Genomic DNA, 22941 nt, shown 5'->3' with positions numbered 1-22941 from the left:
CAAGAGATAAGGCCCAGACCATAGTGTGTATTGGGCCCAGAAAATGGGCCCAGGACCAAACTATGCCCTATGAGTAACCCTAAAATAGGGATATAAAAAGGAGGAGAGGAGGAGATAGAGAAGGGGGGGGGGGGCTGGGAATGGAAGCAAAGAGGGGGAGAGGGTGGAAGTGAACTACGGCGGCTTGATCCCGAAATGGGTACGTAGGCAACCTAATTGGTGCAGCCGATATCAAATATAGCTCTCATACTAGTGGGATTATTTGCGGTATTGTGTTGTAACAGGGTGTTTCTCCTCTAATGCACATATAGTCTCAAATGGGCGAGCACTTTGGAGATATCCAAAGGTGATGGTGGTTCAATTCCACCAAGATCCTCTAAAATTTTAATGTTAATCAAACAATGATTGTTTATTTTTTACTGTTGAACACGTATTGTTCGTATCTGTTTTTGGTATAAACATTTATTGTTCATATCTACTTTGGGTTCATGTGTTTTTGTTGGTATGAACACGTATTTTTCATATCTGTTTTGGGTATAAACAATCAATGTTCATATATGTTTTTGGTATGAACATTTATTGTTCAAATATGTTTTGGGTATGAACAATCAATGTTCATATCTATTTTGAGTTCATGTTTTTTTTAAAAACATATATGAATAATCAATGTTCATATATGTTTTGGGTATGAATATTTATTGTTCATGTCGGTTTTGGGTATGAACAATCAATGTTCATATATGTTTTGGGTATGAACATTTATTGTTCATATATGTTTTAGGTATGAACAATCAATGTTCATGTCTGTTTTGGGTATGAACATTTATTGTTCATATATATTTTGGGTATGAACAGTCAATGTTCATATCTATTTTGGGTTCATGTTTTTTTTTAAAACATATATGAACAATCAATGTTAATATATGTTTTGGGTATGAACATTTATTGTTCATATCTATTTTGGGTATGAACAATCAATGTTCATATCTGTTTTGCGTTCATGTTTTTTTGGGTATGAACACGGAGGTATGAACAATCCGTGTTCATATCTGTTTTGGGTGTGAACATTTATTATTCATATCTGTTTTGTTCATACCTATTGTTCATAGCTAATGTTCATAATTTGGGGTATGAACAGTTATTGTTCATATCTGTTTTGGGTTCATATTTTCATAGCCACAATCAATGTTCATACCTGATGTTCAACATGGATAAGTATGAACAATTAATGTTCATACCTATTGTGGGTATGAACAATCAATGTTCATAACTGGTTCAATGTTCATACATTGATAGGTATGAATAATGCTTATTCATAACTCAAATAGGTATGAACACTCATTGTTCATAGCTAATGTTCATAATTGGGGGTATGAACAATCAATGTTCATAGCTATTGTTCATACATGGATAGGTATGAACAATCATTATTCATACCTATTGTGGGTATGAACAATCAATATTCATAACCGGGTTGTTTCAGTTGGGTCGGGCCATTTATTTTTTTTCTTCAGGGGTATACTTGACCTTTCATATACCCGAGCCGTTCTTATTTCGCGTTAAGGGTAAACTTGAACTTTCATCCACCCGGTCCTTGTGAGTGATTACAAAAATAACGTGTCCTCTAGAGTTTCTCTTTCAGCCGATTTGTCCTCTAGAGTCGCTCCCTGTTATAAATTTTATAATTTTATTTTATAGAGATAGGAAACTAAATACTCATTACAAATTTGCTCAGGTTAATTATTTTTATAATTTTATGTATGACACCTAATGTAGACATTTTTCACAGTTCCCAGCAGATATATTTGCTTTGGCAGGTCATCCAATATTCCAATGTGTTTTTTCTTTTTTCCTGGTAACGTGGCGGGTCTTTCATTCATGAGTTTCTGGGCAATAGATGGTGTACCTTGATCACGTGCAAGGCACGTGCACTTTTGGCTAGTTTCTTTAATATTTTCGGGGACTTGACAAATTAAACGGCAAGCAGCCTTGTCGATTTCCGCATTATCCATACCCGACTAAGTTTCCACTACAGCATCAATCGTTAACCTGTACCTATCATCAAACTCTAACCTGTACCTACCAACCCATCAAGGGCATTGTTTTTTTCTGAGTGATTATTAGCTTACAAAAATATTCATGTGCCGGCCTGTGATTTTTTTGTTGCCAAGTGGTGATTGAATAGACAATACCAAAGAGACTTCATCCTTTGTTTTTGTCTGCAAGACTGCAATATCTTTGAAAGCTGCTTTTATAGAGATACCACTGACCACTAAAAAACATGAAGGTGAACTTTCTGCTTACTCACCACATCTACCTCTTCACCTTAGTGTTGTTAATTGCCATGGCTGAGGAGAACAAGCAGACTGAACTTACTGAAGAACAGCCTACTGGACCACTGGAACATGAAAGTAAGTTCTCTTTCATTAGTATAGTTGGTTGATCTATTACTATGTGCGAAGTTATGGTTAGTTGTTCATAGTGCAAGTGCATTGCACCATTTCCTAGTTTAAAACATGTGCTCAAGTGCATTGCAACATTACAATTGCTTGATCTGAACTTGTGTGCAAGTGCATCTCACCATCACCCCATGCCTTTATTTGTAAATGTGCACAAGTTCATTTTACCAACACAATTGCTTAACTTGAACTGGGAAGTGTCGAAGCAGCATAACGACATCTTCTACCTAAAACTGACGTGGTTTGCGATTTAGAAGTCTCTGAACCATGCAAGTGTGATATACCAATAATCTAGAGAATCAATAGTGAAGTAGAAGCCATAGAAGTTGAAACCAGCCAGATTCATTATAGATTTGACTATTACGAACTAAAATATTTGTTACGTGAATCAGAAATCATGAAGGCTTCACCCAAAAATAGGAGTGCTTATAATAGGTTGCTATTGTTATTGTTGCCTGTTTTTGGTTTTTACGTGCCAAGTAGATGTAGTATTACTTTGAATTTCTTCATCTTAGATGCATCATCTGAAGAATTACATGTTGTGTCTCATGTAGGAATATTAATACCAGATGCAGTTCGTTCAGGTCCAAAGACTCGTTGGCCGGAATTGATGGGCACAACGGCAGAAGAAGCAGAGAATAAAATAAAATTGGATATGCCGAGAGCTAACATCCAGGTGGTTCCTCCAGATCACTATGTAACCATGGATTTCAATACTCGCCGTGTCCGATTATATGTGGATGCCTCTGGGAAGGTTGCAAGGCCTCCACAAGTTGGTTAAGGACATCCCTTCGGCGGAGCAGTAAGATGTACTTCTTGTCCAAACAAGTTGTAAACAATGAGACTATATATCAACTATTGCATGTAACATTATTAATCTATATTAATGGATTGTGATTTCTGAATCACTTTCCAACTTAAGGTGAATGTATGAGGAAAAAGTCTGTAATTTTTGTTATGTAACAAATTGTGGGCCCGCACCAGCTTTACTCTACTGATTGTCTAAATGTTGTTTCCTCTAATTCGTTTTCTATATGAACATCATACATTTGTAAGTTAAAGGATTAAACAGCCTACAAACTTGCAAAGTGCTCAAATCACATTTTGATCGACCCGCAAAGTACCCTTCAACCATAGAATATCTTCCTTTTCTCAAACTTTTAGAAGGAATTTGAACGTATAGTAGAAATACTCGGATACCGCCAACAACTTGAAACATTTCTGCTCTAGCTCGCACATGAAAGTTCTTACAGGCAAACAAGCTCAACCATGATCATCTGTCCACAATTTATTTTCAAGCAAAATCCATAAGCCGGATACTCTAGTATAAATGCTTCTTCCTGCTGTATTTATGAGATTACAACTTTTCAACTTTCGAAATTGATATTATGAGCTCATGTATGTGTTGCCCAAGGTATTCGATCCAAATCAAGCTCTCCTGGTTTGGACTTTGGAGTACATCAACAAGCACATGAGGTCTCGTTTTAGACTGTCCTTAGGACTCACCTTAGTTGTGGGAAATTGGCAGTGCTGGTTTGACCAGACAGGTGCTGGTGCCTAGCCTCGGGTTTTGAAAGCCCCACACATGCCCAAGAAACGAAAAGTTTTAAAAACAAAATATTGCCGGCCACTCTTTTTGTTGCCTAGTGGTGGCAGTTGGGAATTGACAATAACAAAAGCTCTGTTTCTTTGTTATATCAAACCGATTTACACAGAATTTTACCAACAGAAGAAAAGGTTATCTATGCGCTTTGTTACTACTGCTGCAGAGTGCTGCTCCACCCTACTTCTTTTGTTCCTTGTAGTGGCCGAAGCACTCAAGAATACCTTGGACTACCACAAGACATTTTGGATGCTCGAAGTAAGTTCCTTTTGATTTGAAACAAAACAGTACTGGTTCATTCTTCATGGTAAATTCAGTGGTAATGTCGATTTGAATTCTCTAATGCACATTTCTTTATTTTTCATGACAAGTAGATTATATATTGAATGCAAAAAGTTGTCCAGAACTGACGGGCACAAGGGCTGAAGAAGCAGAAAGTAAGATAAAGTTGGATTTGCTTACATTGAGGTTGTTATACCTGGTCAGATTGTAACCTACGAATTTTGGTCACAATGTGTCCGATTGTATATTGACGACTCCGGTAGAGTTGAAAGGCCTCCACAAATTTCCCATTACTTTTGTATGTTAAAGATGCTATTGTTTCAGTAAGTTGTATTTTATAAAAAGGGTGATTAAGATTTAAGAAATATAGTGAACACTTCTATGTTGCGCTAAGTGGATGGACATATACGAGTTTTCAAACAAGTGTGAGTGATGATGAGACAAATTGAAAATCCATGCCACAATGCCTTCAATGTTCATTCACAATATAACTTTTTTAACACATACGTTTTATAAGATTCATTTCGGAATGTGTTGAGAACTTGAGATTAATTGTCCATGCATCATATTCATGAGTTTAGCTTGCCGATTAATATATGAATTCATGGGGCTACTCTACACGTTGTCCACTGGAATTGGATGCTCCAAAGTTTAAGATACTACGTACCATAGCAGGCTATATATGTTGGAGTTAATACCAATACCAATTGATCCCCACTACACAGATAATTTGTAATATGAAACACTTTTACTCCAGACAAATTCTAAATATCAACTACAACCTAGCTAACATGCCCAACTCTCTAAACAACTATCAACAAAATAATGTAAAGAGAAGAATAAGCATACCACAACACAAAGATATACCGTGGTTCGGCCAATGGTGCCTACTTCCACAAAAGCTAATCCTTTTATAAAGTGGGAAGGAAGATTACAATCACTCATTTCAGTCTCTCACCTTACTAGATCACTCATTTCTCTTTACAGGCTTGTCTCTCTGTAAATGTTATCTCTCAATCTTGATTGCTTTCAAGATTGGGTTTTCTCTCTCTTGTGTTGCCTTAGTTCGTGTTGCTTAGGTTTTGGTTTTCCAAAACCTTGTTTCTGTTTTATATAGTAACGCGCAATCTTGCAATTACTGTAGCAACCAAAAACTACGAAAATTGATATGGGAATTTGTGGCTCCGGTTTGCTGGCAAGCCTAATGTCGGCCAGCGACGCGCCCTCAATGTAATCGTAAAGTTATTCACGGCATGGACGCGGCTTTTGGCAATTTTTAGGCAAGACCAATTTGAGCACGCGCACACTCAGACCTCTTCACGCAAATTGAACTTCTTTCTCTCCTTATGTGAGAGATAACTCCAACAATCTCCCCCTCCCGAACAGTGAGGGAAGATACCTCCATGCAATTTCCAAATCAACTGGAGGAGTGTGCTATCATTCTGACAGTAGTACAACAAACATCAAACTTACCTTTCAATAAGACTTTGGTCATCATATTCGACCCGTTCTTGTCGGTATGGATCTTCTCAATACACAAATGCTTGTCTTCGAGTACTTCTCTAATCCAATGATAACACACATGTATGTGCTTGGACCTATAATGAAAACTCGGATTCTTGCTCAAATGGATGGTGCTCTAACTGTCACATAGAACTACAAACTGTTTCTGCTTTAGCCCTAGTTCATCGAAGAACCTCTTCATCCATAGCATCTCTTTGCAACACTCAGTGGTTGCAATATACTCGGCTTCTGTAGTGGAGAGGGAAACACACTTTTGCAACTTAGATTGCCAAGAAATTGCTCCCCCTGCAAAAGTAACCAGATAACCGTTGGTGGACTTCATCGAGTCAACATCACCTACCATGTCTACATCAGTGTAGCCTTCAAGTAAGGGCTTACTTCCACCAAAACACAAACACGATTTGGAAGTGCCCTTGAGATATCTCAATATCCACTTAATACCTTCCTAATGCTCTTTACCTGAATTTGACAGAAATCGGCTTACAACACCAACGGCGAAAGCAATATCCAGTCTTGTATACACCATTGCATACATTAAGCTGCCCACTGCGGATGCATAAAGAATCTTTTCCATCTGACTCTACTCATGCTCACCTTTTGGACACATCTCTTTGGTCATGCGGAATTGGCCACCAAGCGAACAACTGACTGGCTTCCCTTGATCCATGTTGAATTTCTTCAACACTTTCTCAATGTAGCTTTCTTGAGAAAGCCACAACTTCCCACTCTTTCTGTCACGAGTGATCCGCATCCCAAGTATCTGCTTTACTTGACCCAAATCATTTATCTCAAAGGACTTACTCAAGTATTTCTTCAGCTTGGATATTTTTTTGATGTTCGGGCCAACTATCAACATATCATCCACGTACAACAAGAGCACTATGAAATCCCCGTCTGGAAATTTCTAAACAAACACACAATTATCAGAAGGAGACTTCTTATATCATTGCTTCGCCATAAAGGAATCAAACTTTATGTACCACTGTCTCGGTGTCTGCTTCAACCCATTCAAGCTCTTTATCAGCTTGCATACTAGGTGCTCCTTGTCTTTGACCTCAAACCCCTCTAGCTGGTCCATGTAGACATCTTCTTCAAGGTCTCCATGAAGAAAAGATGTCTTAACATCTAGCTGCTTAACCTTCAGGTTCATACTTGTGGTCATACCCAATACCACCCGAATAGAAGTCATATTCACTATAGGAGAGAAAATTTCATCAAAGTCAATATCTTTCCTTTGACCAAATCCCTTCACAACAAGGCGAGCTTTGTGCCTTGGGTGTGGATTATTCTTCTCATGCTTGACTTTGTAGATCCACTTATTCTTGAGAATTTTTCTTCCTTCCGGTTTCTCAACTAACTCATAAGTGTGATTCTTATGCAAAGAATCTATCTCATCATGCATGATTTTCAACAACTTCTCTTTGTCTGTACCTTCAAGAGTCTCTTGATAGTACATAGGTTCTCCACCATCCGATAGTAGAACATACGTATGTGGTGGATACCTGGTTGAAGCTTGTCTCTCTCTGTTTGACCTCTTTGCCCCATCTGCTGGTGCCTTAGGAGGATGCACTTCTGCTTGCTCTGGTGGTGGTTCATACACTTCATCTGCATCTTCTATATCAATAGGTTATATCCCATCATGAGCAATATGATTCTCATCATGAGCTTCAAGCCCATGGTTCTCTGCATTCTCAATGCCTTCTGCACGTTCCACAGTAGGAACTTCTGGTTATGACTCAACAAGATCATTAATGAAAGCTTGTAGCTTCTCACCCTCCTCGAAATATGCTATGGTTTGGTCTTCCAAGAACACAACATCTCGACTTTGGATTACCTTCTTGTTAATCGGATCATAGAGTTTGTAGCCAAACTTCTCATCCCCATAACCCAGAAAAATGCACTGCTTGGCTTTGTCATCAAGCTTGGATCTCTCATCCTTCAGAATATGCACAAATGCCCTGCACCCAAATACCATCAAGTATCCATAATCAACATCCCTGCACCCAAATACCCTCAAGTATCCATAATCAACATCTCTGCCTGACCATACTCTCTCTAGATAATCACTATTTAGAGACTTCGACGGTGATAGGTTGATCCCTGTGGGACTTTACTTTTATAGGACTACATAAATCTGTGTGCACTAGTTCAAGGACGTTATCCTTTTTGTGAGATGGGAATTTTTGGAAAGACACCCTATGTTGCTTTCCTGCCAAACAGTGAGTACATCTATTTAAATGTGTACCTTTGATGTCTAGCAAGGACTTTGAACTTTCATGCCTTTTTCGCCCATATGACACAGTCTCTTGTGCCATAGTTCGGAGGAAGCTTCTTCTTCTGCCGCATTTACTTCTGTTTTACACAAACTAGCCTGTTTTTTGTAAAGAGAGCAAGTTTTCTTCCCTTTGGCTGTTACAATGGAACCTCTATTCAGTTTCCATATCTCGTTACCAAACGAGTTTAGAAAGTCATCATCATCTAACTTCCCAGCGGAAATTAGGCTTAGCCGAATGTCAGGGACATGTCTTACATCCTTGAGTATCAAGGTGTATCCAACATTGGTTTCTATATGAACATCCCCAATGCCTGCAATCTTCGAGACTCCACTGTTGCCCATCTTCACTTCACCATATTCACCACAACTGTAGGTAGTGAATAATCCCCTATGCGGTGTGACGTGATAGGATGCTCTTGTATCTATCACCCACTCTGTATCCTGGCAGGAGGTACTAAGACAGCACTCATCACAATCTGACACAATTCCTACTAGACCATCATCGACTAGTGCGGTAGTAACTCTGCATGAGTTTCTGTTCCTCTTTACCATGTCTTCATATACACAGTTATTCTTCTCATCCCTCTTTAGTGTTTTGCACTCATACCTAAAGTGACCCTTAGTGGCACAGTAGCAACATTGCCTATCTGCCTTAAGAGTTCTAGCTTCACCTCTACATTTGCTTCTGTCATCACCTCTAGAATGAGATGGTTTTCTGCTCCATCCTCTTCCCCGTTTCTCTGTGACAAGGATCTTTGTGTGAGAGGAGCTGCTTCTTGAACTCCTTCTAGTCTCCTCATTCAACAAAGACGTGGTAGCCATCTCCATGTAAATGATTCCATCATTAGTTGATCCGTGTAGAGAGACTGCTAACGTCTCCCAACTTTCGGGTAAAGAGTTTAATAGAAACAAAGCCTCAACTTCGTCTCACATATTAATCTTCATCAAATGCAACTGATTGATGGTATTCTATACTTCATTAAGATGCTCAGACATTGAAGAACCTTCTTGGTACTTTGTGTTGGCAAACTTCTTAACGAGTAGCATTTTGTTTCCGCCCGACTTCCTCTCATAGAGGTCTTCGAGTTTCTTCCACAAGCCAAAAGTTGTAGTCTCTTGGGGTACATGGTGAAAGACACTGTCGTCAATCCATTGTCAAAATGTACCCGGCCAATTACTTTTCCGTCAAGCTTGCTACACTCAAAGAAAAGAACCGATTCGGTTTTCCCTCCATTTTCAATGGGTTGTGCCAAGTCCTTGCAGTAAAGCAAGTTTTCCATCTTGGCTTTCCAAATGGTGTAGTTCTTCCTATTCAGACTCGTCATGCGAGTGTTCATGGAATGGTCCATCTTTACAAGTTATTTTCAATTCAAACCTCCTCTTAGGAATTTGTTCAAACACCTTCTGGGCTAGGTTTGGATAACACCCTAGGTTAATCTAACCTAGCTCCGATACTATTTGTTGCGGTTAATACCAATACCAATCGATCCCCACTACACATATAACTTGTAATATGAAACACTTATACTCCAGACAAATTCTAAATATCAACTACAACCTAACTGACATGCCCAACTCTCTAAACAACTATTAACAACAAATAATAATGTAAAGAGAATAACAAGCATACCACAACACAAAGATATACCGTGGTTCGGCCAATGGTGCCTACTTCCACAAGAGCTAATCTTTTTATAAAGTGGGAAGGAAGATTACAATCACTCTTTTCAGTCTCTCACTTTCCTAGATCACTCATTTCTATTTACAGGCTTGTCTCTCTGTAAAGGTTATCTCTCAATCTTGATTGCTTTCAAGATTGGGTTTTCTCTCTCTTGTGTTGCCTTGGTTCGTGTTGCTTAGGTTTTCCAAAATCTTGTTTCTGTTTTATATAGTAACCCGCAATCTCGCGGTTACTATAGCAACCAGAAACTACGAAAATAGACATGGGTGCAGGCGCGTTTTGGGCAAGGCCAATGTCGAGCGTGCACGCCCTCAATGTATTGTAAGTTGTTCACGGCATGGGCGCAGGCGCGCCTTGGGCAAGACCAATCTGAATGCACACGCAGACCTCTTCACGCAAACTAAACTTCTTTATCGAGGGATAACTTCAACAATATATTCCAGTATTAGAACAAAGACCAAGTTACTCCACTTCGGTTCATCTGGAATTTACTACTTAATTAGTTTGCAGGCCAGGGTTTTGTTGTTTTGTAGTGGTTGGATTGACAATAACAAAGTGATCATTACCCTAAGACCTTACTTAACCTAAAAACGAGGTTGAACTTTGTGTGTTCTGCTAAATTTATAACTCTTCACCTTCTTGTGTTTCTTGTCACGGCTGAGGAGAACCCGAAACTGGCCCAACTCAGAAACAACCTGGACTACCTTCTTCAGTAGTGGAAGCTTTAAGTAAGTTGTTTTTGTTTTTAAAAATAATCTTCTAGTACATATGATTCTGTTAATAAGTTCTTTAATGACATGAATATCTTTCCCTTTAACCTATGGTGATTAGTCTTAGATTCTTAGATGATCTTCACTTTTAGTTGATTATTGTTTGCATAAACAAGAAAATTAATGTTTGTTATTAATTTGACTCTGTTATTTATGTATGTGTATCTTTTGAACTTTTGATTAATATCAATCCACTGAGCTATAACCAGGGCCGGCTCATCCCAAAGTGTGGCCTAAGGCGGATTTCATATATGGAGGCCTTTTTTTCTCAAAAATTTAATAAAAAAAATTAGTATATAAGCAGTAAAAAACTAAGAATTGAGGCCTATTTTCGGAAGTTTGCTTTCCCACGTATTCTGTGTGTGGAGGCCTATTTTTAAGGAAAGGATTTACATGTTTAGAGTCTTAGTTTTAGAAATTTATTTTGGATTTTATGATATAATCGAAATTAAAACCTATTTTTAAGGTAAACTTTGGGATTTCCCAACAAATTAGGCAATTTACGAGGCCTTTTTCAAAGTGAGGCCTTAGGCGGTTGCTTTTTTTACATAAAGGACAAGCCGGCACTGGCTATAACCTATAATAAAAAAAAACATCTGATCCATGAAATTATATAGCTCCTACGAGTAACTAGTAACTAACGTAAATTGCAATATTGTTCTAATCTATGATGGATGGAAAATCTAAATAGATTTGGTGTACATACCGATGACTCCATGAGGCCATGACCGATACATGTTTTTTTTTTGGTAACTACCGATACATGTTTTTCAATCTTTAATCTTTTTCATATTCTTTTCGATTTGTTTCTGATTTTGTCGAAGTAGGATCTAGTATGTCAAATCCAAAATGCTGGCCAGAACTATTGGGCTTAACTGTCGAAGAAGCAGAAAATAAGATTAAGTTGGATATGCCGACGGCTCGCATTGTGGTGATCCCGCCTAGTCAGCGATTTGTAACCTTGGACTTCAGACCCAATCGTGTTCGAGTGTATGTAGATGTCTCTGGGAAAGTAGCAAGGCCTCCGGAGATCGGTTAATAATCTTCTAACATCTGTGAGACTGAAATGTTCCTTTTCCAAGTACTTGTAAGTTGTAACCAAATTACTGAGAACTGTGGTAATTTGTAAACACTGTTGATGTGTTGATGCATTAGGCCGTCTTTTACTGTTCAGTTGAAATTTTAATATAGGATTAACTAGTATTACCTCCTAGATGCTTTAATTATGATTCATTCCCATATATGGGAATTTACGGTCTTTTCCTGTACAAAAAAGTCAAATTGAGTTGACCGTGTGTTTTTTGTGTATTTGGGAGGAGATCCTAATTTCCCATCTAATGGGAAAATCTTAATTGGCTGGGGGGATGGTGGTGGTTAATACTAGTTAACCCTAATTTGAATTGCCATCTTGGCAAGGAGAGCTTATTCACTAAATATGCTTAACTTTTTACTGATGAAACTAAAGCTTTGATATTACATACGGTTTATTTTCTTATACAGTTAAAATTAAAATTGAAAAAAATCAGTTTTTTTTCGGTTTCAATGTTATTGAACCGTCGGATTCCGGCGAACGGATTTTTCTGGGGTCGGGATTTGTGGAGTCAGTACTTCATCATCTAAGGATCATATCCAACGGTGGATGATGGGTTTTGATCGCCGGTTATGGTGGGTATCGCCGTCAAAGGTTGAATTCGAAAATTCCCAAAACTGTTTTTCTTGTCAAGTTTGGACTCTTGGATCTCCTTCGGGTTTGGATGTATGGTGCTGAGATTTTCAAGTATTGATCTCTTCATACCATATTTTAAATCCGTACGGTGGCTTGTAGTTTTCGATCTCAGATTCATGTAGTTAACTGATGTTAAAAGTGGTTAAAAACTCGTTTTTATATGAATCTGGCGATTTTAAAATCTATGTATCTCGGAGATGCAGTGTCCAATGGGGCTGAAATTTGGTGTGGTGGGTTGTGTGATGGTAGAGATGATATCTGACGGTCGAAACTTGTTTTGTATCGTTCAGTTGATGGGATTAATGGAGGCAGGTTGGGGTCGGAAAAACTATAAAGTTTTGTTTGCACTATCTGTTCTTTGAACGTGACTATGAGTTTTTCTTTTCTCAAAGTCAACTCACCTGGTGCAAGTGAGTTTTAAAACCGATTCCAACATAAAACCTTTTTTGGGTTTTTCTTTTAAAGCCCACTAAAATAGAAATTGTGTTTTATTAAAGTATGCCCCATAGCCCAAAGTCCAACTCGACCCATAAACTAGATTGGGTTTGGGTCTGGCCCATGTATGCCAGTTCTGACTTTACAAATAAAGTTTGACTTGTGCTGACCGGGTCCGACTCATGCTGACTGGACCTAGTTTGACCCTGTTTTGGGCCTATTTGGTTTTTTTTTGGGCCCAATTAACTTATTTCAGTTGTATATACCTCGTTTTAAGTCCATTTTGGACGTATGAATAGTCATATTGACGAGTTTTCGGGCCCAATAAAGTAGATGGACTTAAATTTCAGCTTGATTATGTTTGGATTTCTTAACTTTGCTATTGGAATTTTCTTTTCTACTATTATCATCATGTTAATTAATAGAATTGAATAATAGCATGTTCCAAACATTTGAAAAAATTAGCAATCTAAACCATGAAACTTGGATAAGTTCAACGTGATACGCTGCCTAAGTGGCCTCTTTCATGGAAAATTTATTTGGGTTTAATGGTAAAGTTTATTAGATTGTATATGGTTGCGTCTTAATCCATGCAAGTAATAATCGGCCCAAAGGAAGTTTATTATTTTGGCCGGATTAAAGACGGTATAAGGTAATTAATATACGGAAAATAATTTTAGGAATTACTTATGCGTTCAATAGTCGGCCCTAAGGAAGACTTACTGTTTGGTCAAGCCTAACTTTGTTTTACATATATCGATTAGCCTTATGTATTTAGAGAGAACCACTTACACGTTAAATGATTGTCCAAAGACTTGAATTATAATGGTATGTTAGGTTTCTCGTTAAGGCCCACTACTAAAGTTTTATAAATGTTTTCTATCTTGTCATTTGTCTACTTGATTATTAATTTTCATTTAGACTAATGAATGCATGATAATATTCAAGTTTATTATTGTCAATGCATTATAGTAGATGACATATATAGTAATGTGAGATATCTTTTGTGTTATGCTTCAATGAATGCACATTCTATATTTGCCAATTTGAATAACAGTTTAGTTCTAAGTTGTTCCAACTTTGCTAATAGCAAGAGCATCTTATAATCGTTTTTTTTTTTTTTTTTGGATGTATGGTTTTGGGATTATGCCATGCATGTTGATGTGCCTCCTAAGCTTTACTGGTACTAGTTTTGCCGATGAAAGACTACCTAGGAAAAGTGGGCGCGCTATAATAGTCTTAGTCTTATGATAATAAAGTAATATGTTTCTGAATTCTTTGTGCAATGCCTAAGATAGAAAATGCCAAGAAATTCTTAAGCCAAGTTGCATACCGATGTTGCATCGGAAAAGATGGAGGCAAGTATGCGTTTTAGTAAACTTGTCACCTTGCGGTATACTGGAATATGAAATTTTAGAGAGCATGTTATGGAAATGTCTAATCTTGTTGCTAAATTGAGGACACTAAAGTTGGAGTTTCTGATAATCTTCATGTGCACCTCATTCTAGTTTCTCTTTTAGCACAATTTGGTCCCATTGAGATGAAGTATAATACTCAAAGGAATTTAGTGAGTTCATTGCTCAATATGTGCAATAAGAGAAATGTTGAAACAAGATAAGACTAAGAGTGCTCACTTGGCAACTTTCTGGAATGACAATTAGGGCACTGAGAAAAGAAAATAGATAATAAGGGTAAAAATATTGCAGATAATGTGACTTCTTAAGTAAATGTACGTGAAAGATAAACATGATAAGGTTATCTTCTGTTGCTTTCTCAAGAAACATGCAAGTCACATTTTATAAAGAATGTCCAAAATATCATAAGTGACTCGCAAAGAAAGGTAATGAATTTAAGTTTTGTTTGTTCTAAATTTAATCTAGCTGAAGTACCATCTAAGTCATAGTGGATAGATATAGTTGCAACTATTCACATTAGTGTTTTCATGCAAAGTTGCTCAAGGAGCCGAAAGCGCATTGATACCCAAAGGTTTCATTTTCATAGGAAATGACAATAAAGACTGTGTTGAGGACATCATGGTCTTTAGATTAAAAAGTATGGCTTTTGTTTAGATTTTAATGAGACTATTAAGTAACTTCAATTTCCTCTTAGAACAAATCTAGTTATATTTGTTCTTTTAAAAAAAAATAAAAAAATAAATAAAAATAAAAAATAAAAAAAGAATCTCTAGTCTCAATAAAAAATTCAAATTTTTTATAGTCCATGCTATACGGATAATCTATGTAAGTTAGACTTGGATGCCTCTCACTTAAGGTCAAAAGAAACTTTGCATGTTATTAACTATGGTATTAAGTGTAAATTAATAAATAAGAACTCCTTTACATTATGACACGAGCATTTGGGTTATATCTCTAAGGTGAGAATTGAAAAGCATGTGTCAAAATGGAGTTCTTGGTCCCCTTGTTTTTTCCAAACTTTTAAAGTTTGTATTGAATGAGTAAAAGGGGAAAACAAACAAACATATGGAAGTTTGGTGCCAACAAGAGAATTTTAGGCGTCTTAGATTTGGTACGTATCTACCACTATTTGTGGTTCATTCCCTACGGTTTCATGGAATGGTCAATGGTATTGTATCACTTTTATAGACGAATTTTTCTATGGGCATCCATGCATAATTCGTGAAAAATCAGTCATTGGATGTGTTTAAAGGCTTATAAAGTTAAACCATCAAACCGACCGAAGTGGTAAATACTATAGTGGGTATGATGAATCAGGCCAACATCCAGGACTATTTGCAAGATACTTGATGGAATGTGACATCGTTCTTTAGTACACCATGTCAGGGACGCCATGTCAAAATGGTGTATTTGAGATGAAATTAGACCTTAAAAGACATGGTTATTAGAATGACAAATCATATTTCTAACCAGAGTCTCTACATGTGAAACCTTAAAGACTGCAATAGACAACCTTAGTCGAGTACTTAGTAAAGCAGTAACTAAAACCCCATATGATGAACTATGGACTGGAAAGAAACCTAGTATAAAGCATTTACATATTTGGGGTTGTCCAGCTAAGGCTAGGCCATACAGGCCTAATAAAAGGAAATTGGACTCAAGAACTATAGTTACTACTTTATTAGCTATTCGAAAAGGTACAGGGGTTTCATGTTTTATTTCCCCTGTTCAAATACCCTATTTATTTGTGACGGATAATGCCATATTTATTGAGAATGTTGAGAATAGTGGGAGTACACAACCTAGGAATAATGATTTGAAGAAAGAACACGATGTTCCTTTAATGGATTGATCATACCTGGCTTTGGACAATATGCGGTTGAAAATCAACCAAGTATTCCTAAGTTGCCTCCTACTTTTACAGAAAAACCTCGACAAACTCAATTAGAAGTGTCATTAAAGAATTCACATAAAGGGGAGGAGACTAGCTATTTAAGGAAATTATATAGTGTATCTCCAAGAGCATAAATTTGATATAGGAACTGAAAATAATCCCATTATTTTCGTTCAAGCCAAACAACGTGCTCACTCCTTAGATTGGATGAATGCCATGTTAAATGAGTTTAAGTATATGTAAAAGACAATGACGTTTGGGATCTTATCGAATTGCGTAAAGGAGTCAAACCAATTGGTTTGCTAATGGGATTGCAAAACTAATCATGACTCAAAAAGGCAACATCGAAAGATATAAAAGATATCTTTTCTTGAAAGACTTTACTCATAATGAAGGCATTTATTATAAAGAGAAGGCTTATTATGGCACTTGTAGCTCATTATGATTTAGAGTTACACCAGATGGATGTTAAGACAGCTTTTCTGAATGGTGACATTCAGGAGACTATCTATACGTAGCAACCTCAGGGTTTTGAGTCCAAAGACACAGAACATTTGGTTTGCAAGTTGAAGAATCCATCTATGGCTTAAAACAGACATCTCGTTAGTGGTACTTAAAGTTTGATCACGTTATTGTCTCTTTTGGTTTTAAGTTAAATTAACGTGGATCAATGTTTATATTATAAGATCAGTGGGAGCAAATTTATTTACTATGGTAATATGTGTTGATGATATTCTACTATCAAGAAGTGACATACGGTGTAGTAATTTTGTTATATGCATAAAGATCACTGTGATATATCACGTGATATTTTTTGGCTTTCACAAAATGCTTACGTCAATAAAGGTGCTAAGTAGTTCCGGCATGCACAACAATTTACCAGGTAATGCACGTTTTGGTAATGGTGATAAGTTAAATTTGCTTACATATTCAAAGAACGGTTTATAAGAAGATATCCCATATGCGTTAGCAGTAAGGAGTCTCATATATGCTCAAGTTTGTACGCTCCAGTTACTGCGTACGTAGTTGGAATGCTTGGCAAATACTTAATCCAGGAATGGATATGAAAGCGGCTAAAAGTTTTATGCGGTATTTGCAAAGAACAAAAGATTTCACACTCACATGCCGAAGAACCAATCATTTGGTAACCGATTGGATCTTATCGGATTCCGGTATTATGTTGTTAGTTTCATTTAGAAACTGTTAAAGATTTATTGTGATATTAAAGCCGCTAAATTTTTTCTTTGAGAATGACAAGAGTTCATTAGCGTCCCGTAGGACACTGATATAAAGTTTATTGACATGAAGGAAGGGTTCAAAATTATCATTTGACAGTTGATAGTTGAGTATATTAGTACTGATCTCCAAAATATGGATTCACTTACTAAAGGCTTACCATACACGCTAAAATTATTTTAAACTTTCTTCGCAATGGGTTCAAAGTAACACGCTCCATACACAACTCTCTTTTCTTAGATGCAGGTCTATATGTTTATTGGGTGCAGTGAGTCATGGTAGAGACACTGAACTAATCTCCAAGTTAGCAATCATGCATCTTACTGAGATTGCAAAAGTTCAGGCTGATACCGAATGAGATAGAAGTCAATTGAGTTATCTATACAAATACATCACCTAATATAACATTAACCATCAAAATTCACATACGAACTCCCAATGACGAAAATCTCTCATGAAGACCAAGTAAAAAACTTGTGTGAAGTACGCAAAAATTTATTTACAAATTGCACCTTGAATAGTTTGATACCACTCATCACAAACTATTGTGAGCTTTACTGAAGAAAGGAGAGAGTGATGAAGCAGTGGGAGCTTCAACATCACCAGGAAAGGAATAAGACGACACCTTCCCCAAAGACGAGGATGGATATGAATGCACAAAATCGTCAAATCCCTCACTGTTCTTCCCTGCCTCATACTCCCCAGGCGCACTCAACGCTTCCGGCATTTTCGCCTCCCCATCCAAATAACTCACCACCTGCTTCATATTAGGGCGCACCGTAGGTGTACTATTCGAACACATCAACCCCAACTTCAACACAACCACCACCTCTGCTTCATCAAACTCGCCTTCCAATCTTCGGTCCACCACATCAAACACTCTCCCAGCTGTCCACCTGTCCCAAACCCAATCAACCAAAACCAACTCTTCAGGCAATGCTTTAGGCTCTATAGGTCTTCTTCCACAAGTGATTTCAAGCAACAACGCACCAAAAGCAAACACATCAGAACCAGTAGTAGCCTTACCAGTTCTTGTCAACTCCGGCGCAAGATAGCCTAGTGTACCTACTACATGAGTTGTCGTTGGGTTTGACCCATGTTCATACAACTTAGCTAGCCCAAAATCACCAAGCCGACCATTTAACTCACTATCTAGTAACACATTACCAGCTTTAATATCTCTATGAATCACAATTTGTTCCCATTCTTCATGCAAGTAAAGGAGAGCTGAAGCTATACCTTTAATTATCTTGAATCTCTGTTCCCAAGTTAAAATCACCTTTGGTTCTTCAAAGATGAATTTATCTAAGCTTCCATTAGGCAAGTAGTCATAAACAAGAAGAAGATCACCTCTTCTTCGACACCAACCTTGTAACTGGACTAGATTTCTGTGACGAAGACGACCAATAGTCGCAATCTCAGAGACAAATTCTCGCAACCCCTGTTTAGATTCGTGCGAAAGTTGCTTGACTGCAACATGGGCTTTTGAATTCGGTAATTTTCCTTTGTAAACTCTACCAAATCCACCAAACCCAAGTAGTTCTTTTTCCCTAAACCCCTTTGTTGCTACTTTGAGTTCTTCATAGGTAAATCGATGTGGACCAATATTGAGTTCCCAATCTTCAATGACATCTGCATTCTTAATCTTCCTAAAGAGATAGATAGACAGAAAGATTACAGCTAGAAGAAAAACTGAAGCTGCAACTGAGACTCCAATAGTTAAAGGTAAGTTTTTCTTCGTAGGTACAGGGAGAGTAGGAAGAGAAGAGAGTTCAAGATCTTGAGCAACTCCATTCATCTTAAAACTCCATCCAAAAATGTAATGGGAGCTTGCAAGAAGGCCAGTTGAAGCAGAGAATCCAATAAACATGGAGTCTAGAAGTATAGGTGATAGATCTACAGGGTAAGAAATAATAGGCAACTCAGGTTTGGTCGAAGAAGGCGAAAGTGTTACATTAACAAGATTTCTAACAGAATCATAGTCAACCCAAGCTAGAATTACATTCCCACTTTTTAAATTAAGGTCTACTTTGGATGACTTATCAGCAAAATAAGCAGCAGGTGCAGATGAATTCGACCTTAAACTATCAATATCAATACCAACATGATTATCATTTATATCACCAAACTCAAAATCTTGAACCGTGTCAAATTCAACTGCGAAAATATGATTCGAATAATTCCCAACATCAGTTGCATTAAATAGTCCAAGGTACTGAATTGGAAGAGCACCTGGGAGTTCTTTAGATGGAGCAAGAGCGAAAGCTAAACCATGACCACCAAGCTTTGGATATTCAGGAACAATAGCAAAAGCAAAAGAAGTAGAGAATGAAAAAGCTTTACCATTTGTTGAGTTCTTAAACTTAAGTGCAGATGGATAGAAAGCTCTACCAATTAATCTCCTCGTGTCGTTTGTTAAACGAACAACACCGATGTTTTCGACCTCTGCAACTCCATTTAAGCTTATGTTACCCTTCAGTGCATTAAATCCACTGTACAAGAACTCATCAAACTGAGAGGAAACAAGAAGAGGGTATGAAAGAAAAACAAAAACTAAGAGTAACCCAAAGTTTTTCTTCATTAATGAGACTAGATTTAAGGTTGTGTAGCTACAAGAGTTGAAGAGGAATCTAGATTAGAAAGTAGACAAAAGAGAGTTAAAGAGATGAGTTGGTGGGTTGGCACAAAGCAGAAAGTGCTGGATTAAGGCAAGTCTATCTGTTTCATTTCCTAGGATGTTGGCTGTGGACAATCTCACTGCTAAAGAAATACAGCTGAGAAGTAAGTGAGAAAAACTGAACACAGTCATAACTGAAGGTGCAGATTTAATGGAGCTTGAAACCGAATAAGAAACAACTACACATTCATGCTGTACATATAGAAAAGGATACTTAAAATTATTGGTCAAATATGTCACGTTTCTACACAGCAATAATAACTAAAAGCTGTATATTGAGACCAAGATATTTGAGGAAGTGTTTATAATTTCCACAGTCTTTACTTCTCTTTCATATGTCGTATTTGTCATTTTGCAAATTAAAAGGAAAAAGAAGCCAATTAATTGAAACAGCCGTGTAATAGGAAAAGGCCATTAAACCCCTGCAATTGAAAACAGAATCATCAAATATATGTGCACAATAGATAATATAATGAATGCAAAAAATTGGCAAGAACTGACCGGCACAACGGCTGCAGGTAGAAGCAGAAAGTAAGATAAAGCTGTATATGCCGACAGCTTACATTGAGGTTGTTTTACCTGGTCAGATTGTAACCTACGAATTTTGGTCATAACGTTCGATTGTATATTGACGACTCCGGTAGAGTTGAAAGGCCTCCACAAATTGGTTGATTCCCATTACTTTTATTATGTTAAAGATACTATTGTTTCAGTAAGTTCTGTTTTGTAAAAAGGGCGATTAAGATTTAAGAAATATAGTGAACAACTGAACACTTTTATGTTAAACATATACTAGTTTTTAAACTAGTGTAAGTGATGAAGAGACAAATTGAAAACAAGAAAAGAGTCCGGAGGACCAATTTCGAGGAAAAACAATTCTACTTCACAATGCCTTCAATGAATTTAGCTTGCCGATTAATATATGAATTCATGGGGTTTCACGTTGTCCATTGGAATTGGATGGTCCAAAGTTTAAGATAGTATCATAACAGATATTCCAGTATTAGAACAAAGACTGGGCTTCCACTTCGGTTCAACTGGAATTTACTACTTAATTAGTTTTCAGGTCAGGGTTTTGTTGTTTTGTAGTGGTTGGATTGACAATAACAAAGTGATCATTACCCTAAGACCTTACTTCAACCTAAAAACTGTGTGTTCAGATAAATTTATAACTCTTCACCTTCTTGTGTTTATTGTCAGGGCTGAGGAGAACCCGAAAACTGGCCCAACTCAGAAACAAACAACCTGGACTACCATCGGCAGTAGTGGAATCTTTAAGTAAGTTTTTTTTTTTTTAAATCAATCTTCTAGACTTTATATAATTATACTAGATTTCGTACCCGTTTACTGATTGGGTGCCATTAAATGAAATAATTTTTTAATTTTTTTTGTTTGTTATAAATGACTTGAAACTATTTGTAATTAAGCCATAACATAAGCATGTATTTTAAAAAGTCAAACAACATAATTAACATAATTAACCTTCTCCAAAAGTCATATTTTTGAAAGGCAATGAATATCCTTGATAATCAAAATTATTTCTCTTATTTTTTAATACTCAAAAATATGAAGCCGTCCATGATGACTATCATAGAGAATGAATGATTTTAAGTATTTCAGAAACCATCATATATACCATGGCTGATACTTAATTTCTATTAGTTTAAAACTCGTGCAACCCTGTGCAATATTAATTTCTTAATCTTGCAGTCAAGAATGTTTTTCTTGAGTTAACATTCTCTAGTCCATCTCATAGAATTATTATTAGTACAATAGATGTTACGAGACTTTCTCTTGAAAAAAAAATAACAAATAATAATAATATCCATATATATGTTTGTGTGTGTAACTCTGAATTTGGCGAACATTTCCTAAGATTCTTGAGCACACCTACTCCAACATTTCTAAAAGCATATTATATATACTTAACACTAACCTTGAACGTTAGGAGACTGGAGCTGTAAAAATTTCAATTTGAAGAAGACAAAAAATCTTCAATTGGACATAAAGATATGGGCGGCGGCATTGACACTCTATAAAATGGGACTAGCACCCCTTTTGGATGATACATGTCATGTAACATCCATTTTTCTCTATATATGGGATGATATATGACATATAACTTCTAAAAGGGGTGCTAGTCCCATTTTATAGTGTGCCAATACCACCGCCCTAAAGATAATTGGATAAAAAATTTTAAAGATAAAATCCATGTTGAGTCCCAACTCCCAAAGTAAGGATGATCTTTTTACCTTCACTCATTTAAGAACTGGATACTTGGAAAATGATGAGTTGTTCAATTATTTATTTATTTCTCTTAATCTTACCCGAAGTATTTTGTATGATAGGCATATATATTATTGATGATGCTACTTGTCCTAGTTGTAATAATTGTATTGAAACTATAGAGCATGCATTATTTTTATGTCCTATTATAAAGGATACTTGGTTTGTTAGCCCTCTATCTGAGATAACTAGAATCATCACTTTAAGATTAGAGATATATTAGGACAGATTATTACTAACTCTATTAGTAAGGATAATCTTTATAATGACTTAACTCATCTTGCCAATTTAGCTTACTTCGTATGGTTTTATCGAAATAACCTCCTCTTCAAACCCAACCACAAACCTATTACTTACCAACAGCTTCTGCATCAATCTTCCAACTCTTTTCTACCCCAAAAACCTCCTCCCATTATAAAATACTACATTCCTTCTTTCGTGGTACCCAACCTTCACAGATGGAGAATATGGTCCCATTACACAAAAGTCAGGCATTGGATATACTATTGGGCACTGGAACGATGTTTTAATTACTGTGGGAAGCAGTCATCTTAGCCTGAAGCCAGTGGAGCAGAAGAGTGTGAAATCCTTGCCCAAAAGGAGGGGTTGTCTCATGCATTGCAAATTGGAATCCAAAAGTTGGTGGTGTGCTCAGATAGCAACGCCCTTGTGGACAGA

General features: G+C 36.9%; 2 protein-coding genes and 1 long non-coding RNA gene across 3 annotated transcripts; 2 read left to right on the top strand and 1 right to left on the bottom strand.

Annotated features, from left to right (window-relative positions):
* The first annotated feature begins 2099 nt into the window (after positions 1 to 2099).
* Positions 2100 to 3453, top strand: LOC147486763 (subtilisin inhibitor-like). The gene is made up of 2 exons (XM_086573076.1): positions 2100 to 2411; positions 3014 to 3453. Exons 1-2 carry the CDS (start codon positions 2282 to 2284, stop codon positions 3238 to 3240), a joined length of 357 nt encoding a protein of 118 aa, XP_086429202.1. The 5' UTR covers positions 2100 to 2281; the 3' UTR covers positions 3241 to 3453.
* A 6341-nt stretch (positions 3454 to 9794) lies between these two features.
* LOC147486762 (uncharacterized) lies at positions 9795 to 11767 on the top strand. The gene is made up of 2 exons (XR_015203067.1): positions 9795 to 10552; positions 11422 to 11767. It is a non-coding gene; the product is annotated as an uncharacterized LOC147486762 (long non-coding RNA).
* A 5908-nt stretch (positions 11768 to 17675) lies between these two features.
* LOC147486761 (L-type lectin-domain containing receptor kinase S.4-like) lies at positions 17676 to 20638 on the bottom strand. Its single transcript, XM_086572839.1, has 2 exons — positions 20479 to 20638; positions 17676 to 20399 (listed from the first exon to the last, which is right to left on the bottom strand). Exon 2 carries the CDS (start codon positions 19879 to 19881, stop codon positions 17836 to 17838), a length of 2046 nt encoding a protein of 681 aa, XP_086428965.1. The 5' UTR covers positions 19882 to 20399; positions 20479 to 20638; the 3' UTR covers positions 17676 to 17835.
* Between the last annotated feature and the right edge of the window lie 2303 nt (positions 20639 to 22941).

The sequence above is a fragment of the Coptis chinensis genome, chromosome 7 (assembly GCF_015680905.1).
Source record: "Coptis chinensis isolate HL-2020 chromosome 7, ASM1568090v1, whole genome shotgun sequence".
Lineage (NCBI taxonomy): Eukaryota > Viridiplantae > Streptophyta > Magnoliopsida > Ranunculales > Ranunculaceae > Coptis > Coptis chinensis.
The sequence above is the reverse complement of the archived record's forward strand: the minus strand, read 5'-3'. Positions and strand labels throughout refer to the sequence as shown.